The sequence below is a fragment of the Epinephelus fuscoguttatus genome, linkage group LG15 (assembly GCF_011397635.1).
Source record: "Epinephelus fuscoguttatus linkage group LG15, E.fuscoguttatus.final_Chr_v1".
NCBI lineage: Eukaryota > Metazoa > Chordata > Actinopteri > Perciformes > Serranidae > Epinephelus > Epinephelus fuscoguttatus.
The window spans coordinates 32,532,886-32,548,098 of record NC_064766.1 but is presented as its reverse complement, the minus strand read 5'-3'; the positions used below and the strand labels follow the sequence as shown (position 1 = coordinate 32,548,098).

The 15,213-nt window shown below is 44.2% G+C and overlaps 1 protein-coding gene across 4 annotated transcripts in view; it reads right to left on the bottom strand.

Moving 5' to 3' along the window:
* Positions 1-4,367: 4,367 nt before the first annotated feature.
* The window catches only part of nyap2b (neuronal tyrosine-phosphorylated phosphoinositide-3-kinase adaptor 2b), a 28,029-nt gene continuing 17,183 nt past the window's right edge, over positions 4,368-15,213 (bottom strand). For 3 of the 4 annotated variants that reach the window (XM_049598018.1, XM_049598019.1, XM_049598017.1), the window contains 4 exons: positions 11,711-12,772; positions 6,016-7,299; positions 5,800-5,903; positions 4,368-4,655 (listed from right to left, as the gene is read on the bottom strand). In XM_049598018.1, coding sequence (XP_049453975.1) covers positions 4,368-4,655; positions 5,800-5,903; positions 6,016-7,299; positions 11,711-12,772 — 2,738 coding nt within the window. The remainder of the gene's footprint in view (positions 4,656-5,799; positions 5,904-6,015; positions 7,300-11,710; positions 12,773-15,213) is intronic. The other variant, XM_049598020.1, reaches the window with a different exon arrangement.

Genomic DNA, 15,213 nt, shown 5'->3' with positions numbered 1-15,213 from the left:
CATTACGCAAAAAAACATATTAGTGCCGTGCTGCGTGACTGTTAAAACATCATTAGTATCACATGATACACAGGCCAGTCCAACACTGCATCATCACCAAGGCTGTACCCCCCTTTTCCGGGTAAGAAATGTGCTGTTACATGAGGAGAGAAACTGGAAAATGCTGAAAGCTGATGTGTAGCAGGTTAACCAAGGCTTGCACACTGAGATTTGAGGCACATAATATACGTGAATATCCACTGTCAGTGTGGTAAAAGGCTAAATGACGCTGGTCACAGTTACTACTGATGGATAGCAAGTTGAGTGGGAGGCTACTGCAGTACAGTCATACAGTATAGCAGGAGCAGGCTGTCTTCTCCAGCCAAATCTCAAACAGTTGGTTATTCACAGCCAACAGTTAACATTACGATACCTGGTGATTTAATCCAACATGTTTAGATGTCTGGATGTTGAGTCATTGATCCATTTGAGTGGGGGAAGCCTGATAGGACATGACGGCAAACAACTTTAACTTATTAAGATATCACATTTTTTTAAACAAGAAATAAATGCAGACAAACTTGTAATTACAACAAACAAATTATAATCCAAATATCTGTATTAACATCTATCACTAGAATCTCCTTTGGTCTGTCACCCAAAAGGGGTGTGGCCTGGATGTTTTGCAAAGTATCCATAGGTGCTGGTCTGGTCAGTTAGCATACGCAGGTAGTTGGCGGCTTTAATGTGCATGCATGCATGTTTAAAGGTTTAGTGTGTAATTCTAAAGGGAGATAGTTGATTATTGAGTCTCAATGCCAGGTTGTCAAGTACCGACACTTTGGGTTGGTGTTTCGGTCCGACTACCAACCAAAGTTTGTCAGTACGTGATGACCTGGCATGAGACTCAACAGTTTTTGCAAGAGTTACATATGGCACTTTTTATAATGTATGTCTGTATTGCTATGAAGGCCTAAACATTTTAAACAACATCAATAAAGTCATGAAAATCTGGTTAAATGTGATGGAAAACTTATGCAAAAGTTTTGAAAATTCATTGTCAAATGTGTGGGAACCATGATAAACAAAATTTGCCACAAGGTATTTTTTAAGCAATTCCATTTTTAACATCTAGAAATCTCAAAGCCGCATTTTTTTATTGCTAAATATCATCAAACAGAATCTATAACCCTGAGTGGTAAGCAAATTTTTAGTATGTTGCCATTACTGTATCCTTTTTATATCATTATTTTCAATAAGGTGCTATTTCTGGTAATGAAAATGTTTGAGAATTGATCATCTTGCTGCTGTACCTGAAGTTTCATGTTCTAAGTCCTGTAGGAGAAATGTTCTGAAGACCCTCTCTTCTTCATCTAAATTGTGCTCCACAATTAAAATGTTTAAAAGTTATTCAGAGCTCAGTAGCTTTCACATTTGGAAAAACAACAACCTACATTCAAAAATCCCAAGATGGGTGAAAATGAATAATTCCAACAGGACACAGTTCTCCATAGCGGGTTTCAAGTTCATATTTATTTCTCTCAACAGAACCCAAGTGACAATCAGAATACAGTACTTTTTTCCTCAAACATGTTTTTTCCTTTTCTTTTTTTATTACGCAAAACAAGAGAACACTCAGTGCAATAAGACAGAGGACTCTGACAGTGCGGTGCTCTCTCTACCTTTTCACAGTGCACGTTTATACACACAAAAAGATTGTACATCATCGTTATTACATTTCCAACCTCCACCTACCAACATCATGGATAGGGTAAAGTGAATGTCTTAAAACAATCATTTTCAAAGATTCAACTTGCATACAGTGTAGCTTGGCACACACACACACGCACACACAAACACACACAGCTCTCTCCCTCACACACACATACTGGTACAACACAGAGGGACCTCTGTAGCATTGATTCTCACCAGTGAGGGGGTACTGCACTTGCACTCTGAGGGCTAGCTCATTTGTCAAACCCACACTATTTTGGCAATGTCGATATTGCATTTTAATGTGCTAAAGAGAACCAATTTAGATGATGTAAGTAGGAGGTTGAGGTAGAGGGAGAGAGCAGGGGGAGAGGGACATGTATGTAATCAGCCTGATTAAATGTGATGTAATGTGATGGGTAGTGCAGATTTCTTTCTTCTTCTTCTTCTTTTTTTTTTTTTTTTTACAAAGCCTCAGATTTGTAGGCCATTGTGCAACCCCTGTCAGTTTGACTGGGTAGAGCTGTTGCCATGCTATAGGTCCTTAAACGATTTCTAAAATGGTTGCCAGCCAATTGAATTGGGAATATTGTCAGAGACAACCAGTCATAGATGACTGCGTGCAACGTATCCTCATACAACAGTTCATATGATATCCGGCGAATGTGCACACACAACAGTTTGTGTGATATCCTGTAAATTAGCACCCCATGAATGATGTTATGCACTTAACGTAACGTTACGTAGGTTACGTTTAGGAAAAGAAACACGGAGTCGAGTCAGACACCCCCTTTCCACCACGTTAGCTCTGGTTCTTGAGCTGGTTCTGTCAGGATTCTTGGAACCTTGATGCTATCTAGCTAATCAGCCCACGTTTGCACCAGTTCTGCTCGGAGCCACTGCGATCAAGGATTTTTCATCAACGCAGGGTGTTGCATGATGAACAGAAGTAAACAGCTGTGGCAGAATCATGGATTACACTGATTACCTGCAAACTTTTGTTCTGCTGTAACAGTGGCCTACTAAGGTTGTCACGGTCTGCACCTCCGGGCAAGGGAAACGTATTTCTTGGTTACAGCTGAGAACCAACTTTTCGGGTTCTAAACCAATTTACTTTTTGTCCAAATGCTGTGAACGGATCAAAATTAGACGTGGGAACCGCAACAGAACCGGTTCCTTGTTAGTAGAAAAGGGGTAAAAGTTCACTTAGAGTTCACACTGTTCTGAACACCAGTCTCCAGGAGGAAAGTCCTGTGTTTTGTGACCCATCCACCACCCTAGCCTGCCGTCCCCCCCATTGTTCACGCTATCAATCAGGGGTCATACACAAATTACTGACTCATGATTACGCAAGATATGTACGAATTTCGGTGCATCACTTTTCATAGGAAAACGTACGAACAGTGCATGAGAACAGCCTGCTGCGTGTCACACACAGCCAGCCTCCTGAGGCTTTACCTCCCCGCCAATAAATTAAAAACTTACATGGCACAGCTACCTTTAACATTTTCAAAAATATATATATAAGCATAATCTTGAAAGTTATTTCTTAAGCAAGTGCATATGGCTATTATAATCTGCAGTAAAATTAAGAAATGTTTCTAAAAGCTCAGGCGTTGATTGTACGGGCTGGTCGTTGGCATCAAGTATTTACACTTTGTCATGGTGCTCGCAGTGTGCATGGCCGGCAAAGTAAGGGCGCTAGTGCTCGCCAGCTATTGCCACCAATCCCATTTCAAATAACCAACCGTTCCAAAGTGCAACCACACCCATAACTCGCTTTGACAGGCTTTGGCTGGTTTTGGAAATTATACTGTTAATAATGTATGTTCTAATTTACTACCTCCCCGACCCACCCTCATAGTGTATCTTAGAATACAGCGTTTCACACTTTCTCTGCTCTCTACAACATGCCAGCCAACAGGTTTCCCTATAAAACGATTCAACCGCTTCGAAAGGCTTTGATGTTGTGACTACACAGCTTCTTACTGTAATATACAAACTGAAGCACACAAAGTTTCCTGTTTCTGTTCTAGGACCGACTGTTGTACATTCTAGAACATACTGTACTGGACCAGGCATGGAGGGCGCTGGAATCTAAAGCACGTTGACGTTAACTCCTCAACTTACAATACAACAGTGAAAATGTAAAGTATATATAGACAGAATTGAATAGTCCATTCATTTTAGTGCTTTTGAGCACCCAAAAAAACAGAGTTGGGCATAAGAAAATTATGCTACTACAGTACAAGTATTGATAGATTATGCTTTCAAATGTAAAGTAACCAAAACAAAAATAACAAAACAAACATTAGATTGCATCTACATCTACTATACATAATTTAAGATGCTTTTTAATCCCCATCTCATTTAGAAAATATCTATTCATCAAATATCTATTCTACTAATTATATTACAAGAATCCAGTCACAGGAAATAGAAAAATATCAAATATCACCAGTGATGATAAGAAAACATGACAACCTGAACGAGCAGAAATATTGCTATGGTAACCACCATTGTCCTTTGACATCAGCGAGTATCATCCCCCCAGTGCTCTTATTGGCTGTCCTGATGCCCCTGATGTTGCAGGGAAGAATCAGCACAACCCAGAGGAAAGAGGGAGTGGGTAATTCAGGGTTGTGTGGCAGGGAGGTGTAAGTGTGTCGTTACTGTCAGATGGCCGTGTCCCAGAATACGGTTTTCTGTGTAGGGTAAGGGGGAGGACGGATCTTTTTGGCCCCGCTGCTTTTCCCCCAGCCTGGGAGGACGGATGCACTTTCTTGCTTGCACTGACTCCTCTCCTGGTGCCGCTCCTCGTTCCTGTCCGGAGGAGGAGGCCTCTCCAGAGACCTCTGCAGGTGCGGATGTTGCCTGGAGCGGATCTCCATGCAGAGGGTGCGTTTCCTCTCGATCTGTTCCAGCATGGTGGTGTCTCCGCAGATCCATGGCATCTGGGGCATCTGAGGGAAAGTCAGTGCATCAAGAATCAGAATTAGTTGTACACACTTTAAAGGGGACCTGTTGTGCTCATTTTCAGGTTTGTACTTGTATTTAAGATTTCTAGTACAACATGTTTTAATATTAAACACACTATTTTCCTGGCACTGTCTGTGCTGAACATCTGTGTTCCCCCTGTGTTTTAGTGCCTGTCTCTTTAAGCCTCCCTTCAGAAGAAGACCAGTCTGCTCTGATTGGTCAGCGCTTTTGGGGTCTGCCATATCTCACTGGGTCTGCACCGTCACCACGCCAGAGTCTGCCTGCAGTGCCCCGAGAAGATGGAGTCTGCACACCATTTGACAGGTATCGTAACCGGCAGATGCGCCACATCCGCTGCTAAATTTGAGCAGCCGGAGCGGCGTATATGTCACCACTACAACCACATGGCTCATACAAACACAAACAAATCGAGGGTGATTGATAAGACAGAGAACTGATGATGTCATTCAGGCTAATATAAAGTCATATTGTGAACGTCACTGTCCATGCAGGCACTTATTTGTCAACTAGGAAAGTTACTACGACTTTTGCCCTGTAGGCTGTTGTTGTTGTTGTTGTTTGTTGTTGTTGGCATTTTCTGCTGTGAAAAATTACCAGTTAAAGCCTCTTGACCAAAACCTTCACACCCGCACATGTTCTAGTAGGAATATGATCCAAAATAGGGGAGAAATGAAAATCCTATGCAACCAAGATTATGTTTCCCTGATATTAGCATGCGGCTTCATGTAGCAGTGTCGGTTACGTAATGTAAACACTTGCAGTAGCGTGCCTGGAGCAGATGACCATATAAGGAAATCCGTCATGAGCTGACTTCAGCTTGTTCAGAAAGTAGAAAAAAAGAGTTCAACACTCCAAAACTGCTTCATCAAGACTATGGATGTAGTTTGATCAGATCTGACAGTGGCCCAACAACCCATCAGCTCTCATCTGATTCTGATTTATATTTGGCCAAATCCTGATAGGGTCACATAAGGACACCTTTTTTCTAAATCAACTCAGCCAGTTCAAACCAGAGAGAAGAGCACAGAGGGAAAAAAGGAATTACAGAAATGTCTGTGGTGAAATTGAGAACTTGTGTGTTCATCAGTAAAGACAAAGACTGCATACCTGACTCTGATGTGTCTCAGCTGCTTTCCTTTGTGGTGTTCCCATCGGGGACGGGTTTGCAGGCATAGAAGGTGAGCGGCCGTATTTAGCTGCTGCTTTCAGATCTATAAAGGGAGGGAAAATCATGTTTGGTCATATGTAATAAGCTTTTTGACGCATATACAAAAGGTTATGATCAATTCTAGATTCTCTTGAATTTGAAGTTTTAACCCTCACCATTTCCTGTTCCCATGGTCATCGGTGGGCTACCAGATGATCTCCCGTGGTGAGTAGGTGTCGTCGTGGATGAGTGCTGCCCTGACACTGTGCTGCCATTCCTTTCTTGTGCTTTTGATTGATCGGTGCTGTAATTGGCTCTGTTGTCTCGTCTGGGCGTGCCATCTGATCTGTATCCTCGTTCTTTGCTATCACATCTATACTCCATTGCAGACGGGCTCTTGGTGCTCTTGACATCGTAATGATGCTGCTCTGAGCCATTCAGGCTTCTGTCCTTGCTGTCCCGTCTCGCTTCGAGTCCAGTCCTGCTCAGGTCTTTACTGTCCTGCCTGGGCAGAGGAGGAGGAGGGAGATCTCCCCCGTTGTGGCAGCTCCGATCTCTCCCTTCATGCTTGGATTCAGTGTTGTAGCCCACCCTGTCCTTGCTGTTGCTGTTTCTGGATGTTTCTTGTCGGGGTAAGATCTCAGGCGGCTGGTCTATTCTACCTTCATGTCTATGTTCTACGTCGTTTCTTGCTCTCTCTTTGTTATCCTGTTGGGGTAACAAATCAGGACGGTGGTCTTTGCTGTCATGCCTGTATTCTGTTCCAGTTCTAGCTCTGTCTTTGCTCTCTTGTCGGGGGAGAAGCTCAGGTGGCCTGTCTCTGCTTTCATGCTTTGAGTCCACACCGTTCCTGGCCCTCTCTTTGCTATCCTGTCGCGGTAAGAGTTCAGGTGGCTGATCCAGCAGTCTGTCTCTGCTCTCAGGTCTACAGTCTACACCGTTTCTTGCCCGTTCCTTGCTGTCTTGTCTTGGTAACAGCTCAGGCGGCTGATCTAGCAGTCTCTCTCTGTCTTTGCTGTCCTGTCTCAACAAAGGCTCCATTCCATGGCCCCCTCCCCGATCTTTGCTGTCTCTCCTCAGCATCAGGTCACCATTGCTGAGCCCCCTGTCCTTGGAGTCTCTTCTTATCAATGGGATGGGCTCCACACTGCTGCAGCCCTGGTCCCTGCTATCTCTGCGAACAGGTGGTGCATCTGCACCGCTGTAAGTACGGTCTTTACTGTTGCGTCTGTGGGGCAGTGGCTCTACATTGCTGCTCCCCCTTTCTTTATCTTTATCTTTGTCTCTGTCTTTATCTTTGTCTCTGTCTTTGTCTTTGTCTCTATCTCTCCGGTGAGAAGACTCTTTGCTGTGGCGATCCTTGGAGTCCCGCTTGGACTCCTTGCTGTGACTGTGACTGTGGCTGTGGCGCTCCTTACCCTCGCGCTTGGACTCGCTGTGAGACTTGCTTTTGGACTCAGCTGTAAAAGAACAGAGGAAAAAGGAATTCAGAAGGCAAATACTTAAATGATTGTAAGATCCAAATTCATTATGCTGTAGCTGGCAAGGGCTTAGGCTTTGTTTTAAGGAGGTTTTTGGGTCCTCTGTCAAAGAATTTCCTGCATCCTGATGAATTCTTATGCACCAATTTTTGCATTTTCTGCATCAATTTATGATGTTAATGTCCTCAGTTTTGTCAAAATAAAAATCTGCTGCGACCTTAATGTTTCTGGAGGGTTACAAAAGTACATGTTCTTAATATTGATGGGGATCTGTCCTCCGCATCCTCCCTAAAATCTATGCTTATTGTAGTTGATGACGCATTGTAAATATTCAAAATAAACTGTTTAAATATAAACTGTCAATTACATTTTTAAGAAAAAAAATACAGAAAGAATATTGTTTTTCTGCTTCAGGTTTCTGCACTACCATCATATGTCCTCTAGGTGTCACCCACTACTCAGTGCAGCAGCTGCAGTAAACGACTGGAGTAAGATGAGTCAATATTTGAGCTAACAGGCATTAGTGTTCATCATGGTATATGATAATACACACTATCACTATCTGTTTTACAGTTTTTTTCAGTTCAATTAAATTAAATAAGACATTTGCATTTTTTACTTTACTTTTCTTTCATCCTAAAATCTACAAAATAATATACATGACAGTACCATAGATTAACCATGGTTACCAGTATAAAACATATTATAGAACATAAACCACTGCCACTGGATGTCTGTGTATTTAACTTCACAGTTTCTACATGCACAACTAAATTGTGCATTCTGACTCTTCTTCAGCATCCACATCATATTCCAGCCCTTGTGCATATAAAATTGCTAACTGTGTGTGTGTCACTGAGTCAAGGCTACGTAAAGACATTATAGATCATCACTGCGCAAATAAAAATAAACGTGCATGATTGATTTCCATGCAGGCCGTGCCTCTATATGGTTTCTATATGGGCTTTAGCATACAGTACTATGCACGAGCATCACTTATCATGCCCATCCTGCGTCATATTATGTGTCATACATGGCTTTCAGTGTGTGTGCATGCGTGTGTGTGTGTGTGTGTGTGTGTGAGAGGGAGTGTGGCGATTAACCAGTTGGTAAGTGGGTCAGACTAGCTGTTGCTGCCTCTATCGCCTCAGAAAGGGAGAGAGAAAAAAAAATCAACCTCCATTCATTGTGTTAGGTTTGTGTGCCTGTTACACACAGTGTAACGATCACAGAGCAACACACGCAGCCTGTCAGTCCTTTAGCCCCATGTGGCACTTGTACACAGGTGTGGGGATTAAAAAAATAAATAAACAGGAAGACCTGTCAGCACAGCCCACCTTTTATGTATAGAAAGCATATGCAAACTGTTTACAAACCATATGGGGCGAGAGAACAAGATACCATCAAAGGGCTGATTGGTAAGACACCACTTGCACCTGAACGCACCCCTTCACAATGTCACTATCACTTGATGTAAGCCTGTAATTTAATCAAGACAATGTATAGAAATGGCCAGATTAAACAGCAATGTGCACCAATGGGCACAATGTATGCACCGACTGGAAGATGTATTTATCAGTGCAGGCAAAATAGCAAGAAATCATAACCCGACTCAGCTCCCACTATCCCCATCTGCACAGCTGCCAGAGCCACATGATTGGCTCAGTCATGAGTGGAGTATGTGCTGATTGGACAGAAAAGAGAAACTGAAATCCTCTGATCAGGTGCAGATTTGAGTTCAGAGCCACAGCTATCCCCATCAGGAGCTCATTGCTCCGTTGTAAACCGGCATGCCCTGAGCTGTGATTGGCTGCATTACCCATGGGGAGGGAATCTGCAAATAAGAAACAGGGATTTCTCCTCCTTCCACTGTTGCTATGTTGTAGTTGCTAAGAGCGTCGAGTAAGGATGGATGTGTGGACTCTTTGTAGTTCTTTTATGATTTATGTGCAAAATGCGCTTGAATAATTTTAAGTTTTGGAGCATTTCATGAAGGGATTTAGGTCAATTTTTCAATTTCTATTACAATGTACAGCTCAGCTCTGAAGAGATGTAAATCAACTATAGGGTTACATTTCATGTCAAACCTCACTCCAAATCATGAGACGCTCCGTATTAATTTATTAGTGACCCTTGTAGAATAATGCATGACATGCCTCTACATGAACTACACTATCCTGCATGCATTTATAAAACTCACTCAAGCCTAGTTTGGCTTAATGCTAGTAGTGATCAACCTTTTATCAATTAACATTAGATTTCACAATATTCAGGCTACTTTACCCTAAAAAATAATGGTTACATTATGCATGAGAACATTAATTTGTGCCTGGCTGATAATGCTGCTGGTGCCAGACTTTCTATATGATGATGTGAGCATTAACATTCCTATACAACATTCAGAATATAATGCAGCAGCAACAACGTCTCTATGAAAAGACAGTGGAGTAGCGGCAGAGAATGAAGTCACACTCCCTCTGTGTGTGTGTTGTAATCTGAGTTTCTCTGTTCTCTGTCTTGGTTGCTGAGCATGTATGTTAGTGCATGTGACTTCCTCCCTTCATGTCCCTCTGGCTAGCTCATCACTGCAGCTATGGACGGCGCTCATACAGCAGTTTAGTGTATTATCATTTACTCTGAAGCTTTGGAATAGATGACCAGTAAGGGGCTCAGGGTCAAAGAAACATATATGGTCAGGGTCAAAGAAAAGATATTTATAGCGTAGGTCAAGGATTGGAGAAATCCAACAAGAATGTCTCTCTGTTGTCTGTTTGACTTTGTCTCACATTTCACAAACACCACCAGGTCTATATAAGCAGGGAATTTGGGACTGTTTTCCAGAGTGTTTCATATTGGCTGAAGAACCTCTCCAAGCATTCTAGATGCTTGATAGATGCTGTACTTCTTGTAATAAACCTTTTCTTATGCAAGCAAGATGGTGTCATCGGAGACTTCTTCATCACCTTCACATCATCGCTATTTAATATACAACAAAAGCTTCCCCGACCCACTGTGCTGGGACACCAGCGTTGCGGAAGCATAACACCCACCCTCCGGTTTGCCCCAGGTTAACACTGTTACCTATGTCAGTACTCTTGGCGTCGTTAGCACTGTTAGGGATTGTCACTACCGGATCCATACCAGAAATCTGATTTCTTCAGTTCCTATCCCCTGACCAATGGGCTGTCCTGACCCTAACCATTGGAGGTCAATACCTAATGCCAAACATCGTTGCACATGTGTAGAACAAATTGGTCTTTGGCACAGATTGGGCAGCAACAGCACGGTTAGCACTGTTACCTTTATGTTTGATGGTGCCGTCAAAGGTGAGAGCTGTGTACAATCCTGCCCCAGAATCTGAGTGTCGTATAGTGTGTAGGATTTAGTGGTATCTAGAGGTGAGGTTGCAGAACAGAAACTTCTCCCACGTGCCAAGCGTGTCAAAGAACTATGGTGGCCGACGGAAAAATGTGTATGGTTCTATCTACAGCCAGTTTGTGCGTTCTGGACGACTGTAGGACAACACAGCGGACTCTATGGAAGAGGACCTGCTCCATATGTAGATATAAACAGCTCATTCCAAGGTAATGAAAACACAATGATTCTCATTTTCAGGTGCTTATATGCTAATGAAACCATAGTTGTGAATATTATATTCCATCTCTGCCAATAGATGCTTTGCCTTCATGGTTGCATTAATTTCGGAGCCTTGAATGCAGCATGGCTATCTGTATTTAAACATGATGTTTACATATTTAAAAGTAATGCTGCCTGATGGCCTAATGCCATGAGTAGGTTTGAGGGACCTGCTGTCCGCTTTAGTCTCTAATCCCCTCAGATTAAATCATACGATCTGTATCAGACTTGGCTCGCTGGGCCTAGATTAAACAAATGGAGGGTTGCAGAGAGCGCCACAAACCCCATTCATGGTACTGTAAAAGTGCTGCATTCTCAGCACAGCCTCCTAATTTGGCAGGGTTAAACTTGTGAACCCAAAACAGGGATAATTTACACTACCGCTGATTAGGGAACTGAAGACTATGTATTTGTGTTTGCTCCAGTTTACTGCAGTGGAAGAGTTTAGACACCGACACCGTTCATGTCATTCCTTAGATGCTCTGGGATGTTGCTCCTGCTCTAACATGTATTATTCTGAGAGTTTGTTCCTCCAATCTGCTTTCTCATTAACTCTCTTCACTAAGCCAGTCTCTATTACGAAATGAAGATATGTACATACAGGATAAACTTATACAGGAAAAGATTTAGGAATGGAGGCATTTATAGGCTGTCTACACTTTTCAGGAATCCAAGAAACATCAGTAAATACAAGTGCATGTGTTTATGCCCTTTGCCTTACTACGTGAAGAGACAAATGTGTGAAATGACTCACTCTCTCCCGGCTCTTTCGACTTCCTTCCGCTGGCATTTTTCTTCAGCATGTTCCTGCCAGTTGTGAACAGGTTGGTTAGTTCGTCCAGTGGGCTGGTTGGTGTCCGTGAACGCCCTGTTGACACATTCTGCATAGAGCCATGGTGTCGACCCACACCGTCTTGAGGTGGCGAGCCTTTGCCATGAGGGGTGGCAGAGGCGCTCCGTGGCAGACCCCCGGGGAATGGCATTGGAGTGTCAAAGGGAGGTGTACGCATGAGGCTGAGAGGGGTGAGACAGCGGCCCATGCTGACTGGCGATGGGCAAGCAGAGTGGCTGCGCTGATAGGAGGTCGAGGAGGAGGATTTGTAGAGGGTACAAGGTAGAGGAGGTGCAGAGGAGCGGCCGGAGACGGTGAGGGTTGGGGTGGCAGTGAGCTCCCTGCGGATGTGTGCAGAGGAGGGTGGCTCAGTGGAGGATGTTGGAGATTTGCTGTAGGATTGGTTCTCCAGCATGGGCAATTTGGCTACATCTAGAGGGGTGAGGGGAGACTCGTCCGAGTTGGGTGAGCACTGGGCTGGTGCCGGTGGGAACACCAGCAGCGGAGGCCGATGGGTGAGCAGATTGGGAAAGGGTGCGGGAATGTCACAGAGTGGAATGTTTCGAGGTGTGGAGCAACGACTGAGAGGTTCAGGGTCATAGGGTGCCGGGGTGGGGCACGCGGAGCGACACCCCACAGGGTCAGTGCGGTACTCCATATCATCCAGAGCTGGGTACTTCATCTCCTCGTACACAGACTCTCCCGGCTCCTCATCCTCACTCTTCAAGGGTTCCCTTGCTCCGACGTCAATCCCACCCATTTCTATGTAGACTGGTTCATCTTCACAGTCGTCTGTAGGGCTCTCGTCGCTCTGTGGAGGCGAGGCGTTGCGTTCGCAGGGGGAGGGTCTGGAGGGGCAAACACCGCCGCCTCCGTGGCTCTTGATGTAGGACTCATCGAAGGAAACACTCAGTTGTGTGTTGGGGTTCCTCTTAGGTTTGGGTGGCGGCACCCTCCTGCAGTCCTCACTGCATCCTTGAGCTGCTAAAGAACAGAGAGAAGAGTCTAAATACAAATTCACTGAAGAATATCACACTCACAAGCACTACCTGATAACTCTACACACAACACAATACTTCATTTGACGAAAAAAAGTTTTTGTGGGCATCATTTATCATTAAAAAGCCAGTGTGTCAGATTTAGTGGCATCTAGTGTGGAGGATTGCAGACTGCAACCAGCTAAAACTTCGCCCATGCCCCAAGCATGAACCCCTGGTTAGGATTCCTTCAGGAGGTTTTACTGGGAGCTGAATTATCCACAGAGGTCTCCTCTTCTCCAAACAAATGGACCAGATGATTAAAACTGGTAAACACACTAATTAAAGCAGTTTCACATTACAAATCAGTGTTTCTGGGCTGCTGTTCGGCATGTCGGAGACAGGCTCCTACCCCAGCACCTGCTTATGTGTGTTCCCCTTTTTTCTCTTATAACTTTAGCTCCAAATGTTCAGGAGGTTTTTTCCGGGAGCTGAATTTTCCGCAGAGGTCTCTTCCTCTCCAAAACAAAAGGACCCACTGATTTAAACTGGTGAAACCACTGAATAAAGCAGTTTCACGTCAAAATCTGTGTTTTTCGGATGCTGTTTGGCATGTTGTGGAGGGCCTGCTAACTGCGGTGGCCAATGCGAATAGCCCTATCTAGAACCAGTGTTTGGTTTGTCCATTCTGGGCGACTGTAGAAACATGGCAGACTTCATGGATGAGGACCTGTTCCCCATGTAGATATTCAATATATCAATATATCAGGTAACGAAAACACACAGATTCTTATTTTCAGGTGACTATACACTGAGGAAAACATACTTATTCTATCATACTCCATTTCTGTCAGTACATCCCCCCTAAATCCTACACACTGGACCTTTAAGTGAATCATTATCATTAATATAAAACCTCCTGCAGTTTTGTGGGTCAGATGTAGGTCAACGTGCGTAGCTGAGAGCAACACTTGAGTCAGATATGTGGGAACGTTGAGGCATATGCATGTTTCTAGGTCACATATACGGCAGTGGAGCAGTATGTGAGTATAGTATCTGGGTCACACATACTGTGGAACTTCTTTCTGATAGTGGTGACGTAGCATTGCAGTGTGAATCTCTTTAGATGTGGTGCAGTGAGGCTACGGTACAGTGCTCGCTCGCGTCGACTAGATACTACCGTACAGTGCGGTCCTAAAGCTCGTTTACTCACAGTAAAACAGCGCTCTTTACTACAGAGTCGCTCGTGGTGTATTTCTAGGTCAGACACTGGGATGTTTGGATAGGAGTGTCCCTGTCTTTGATAGGCAGGGGGGGAGATAAGTGAAGTTAAGAGCCGGACGATGTCTGAAAACTAAAAACTGCAGATTTTACACCTTTAATAATTCAGATGCCAGATGGCCCAGACACACGCATACTTCCCGCAACTGTATGACTCACCACCATCCCTACATGCACGCGTACACGCACTGCACATGCCTACACATTCAGAGAGAAATTAGGACAGGCATGTACACATTTCATACCACACAAGCTATGACGTCAATCTTTACTGAAAGTGGGGGTCTGTTTAGGTGTGTATGCCTTGTTTTCTATTGCAGCTGAATATATAACTGCAGAATATGTTGCAGGATAGATAGATTTATGGTGTTTCATTTAAACTGACAGCATAACTCGAAGAAAGCAATGAAGGCTGACAAGTAGAAACATAAAAAAAATCAGGGCTGATAATGATGCTAATTTGAACTGAGGATGAAACAGGCCTTTTCTCCTCGTTACCATTAGTAAGGTGTTAATAGAAGATTTGGTTCAACCCAGATGTGTTCCTGGTATGTGTTTAATTGGACTGCCATACTCACATCTTCCTTTCTTTGTGTGTGTACATACAATAATGTGCGCAGAGTGGTGTAACTATGCCTATCACCAAATGAGTTATTACACTATCAGGCTCGCATGGTGGATCTTGAGATCTGTTTCTGTACTGGTGATGAATCCGTCCCTCCAAACATCTCTTACTCCCCTGTCCCTTCTCCTCTCCTCTCTCTATAGCTCCCTCTTCTCCCCCTCCCCCTGCAGCGGATGTGTTTACCCGCAAACCCCCTCCCCCTCCCTCTCCTCCTGGGGAAAAAAACCAAATCTAGGTCAATCGCTCCTCCTGAATGAATTCTACTCCGACAAGCTCCTCCCCTTCCTGCTACAGCGCCAGCTACAGAGCACGCAACCCTCCCCTCAGCCAGGGACACCCCCACACTCTCGCTCCGATTGGCTCGTAAGCCTCAGACTTCAGCATCTCTGGAGCCCCATTGGCTCGCGCTGCTCAGTGATTCTGTGATTGGCTGGGCTGCAGGGGGTCTTGTTTCTGTGGGATGGTTGCCGTGGTGCCCAGGAAGATCTGTGTGCACACAGAGAGATCCCCACCAATCTCAGCCAGGCTGGGCGACTCCCTGA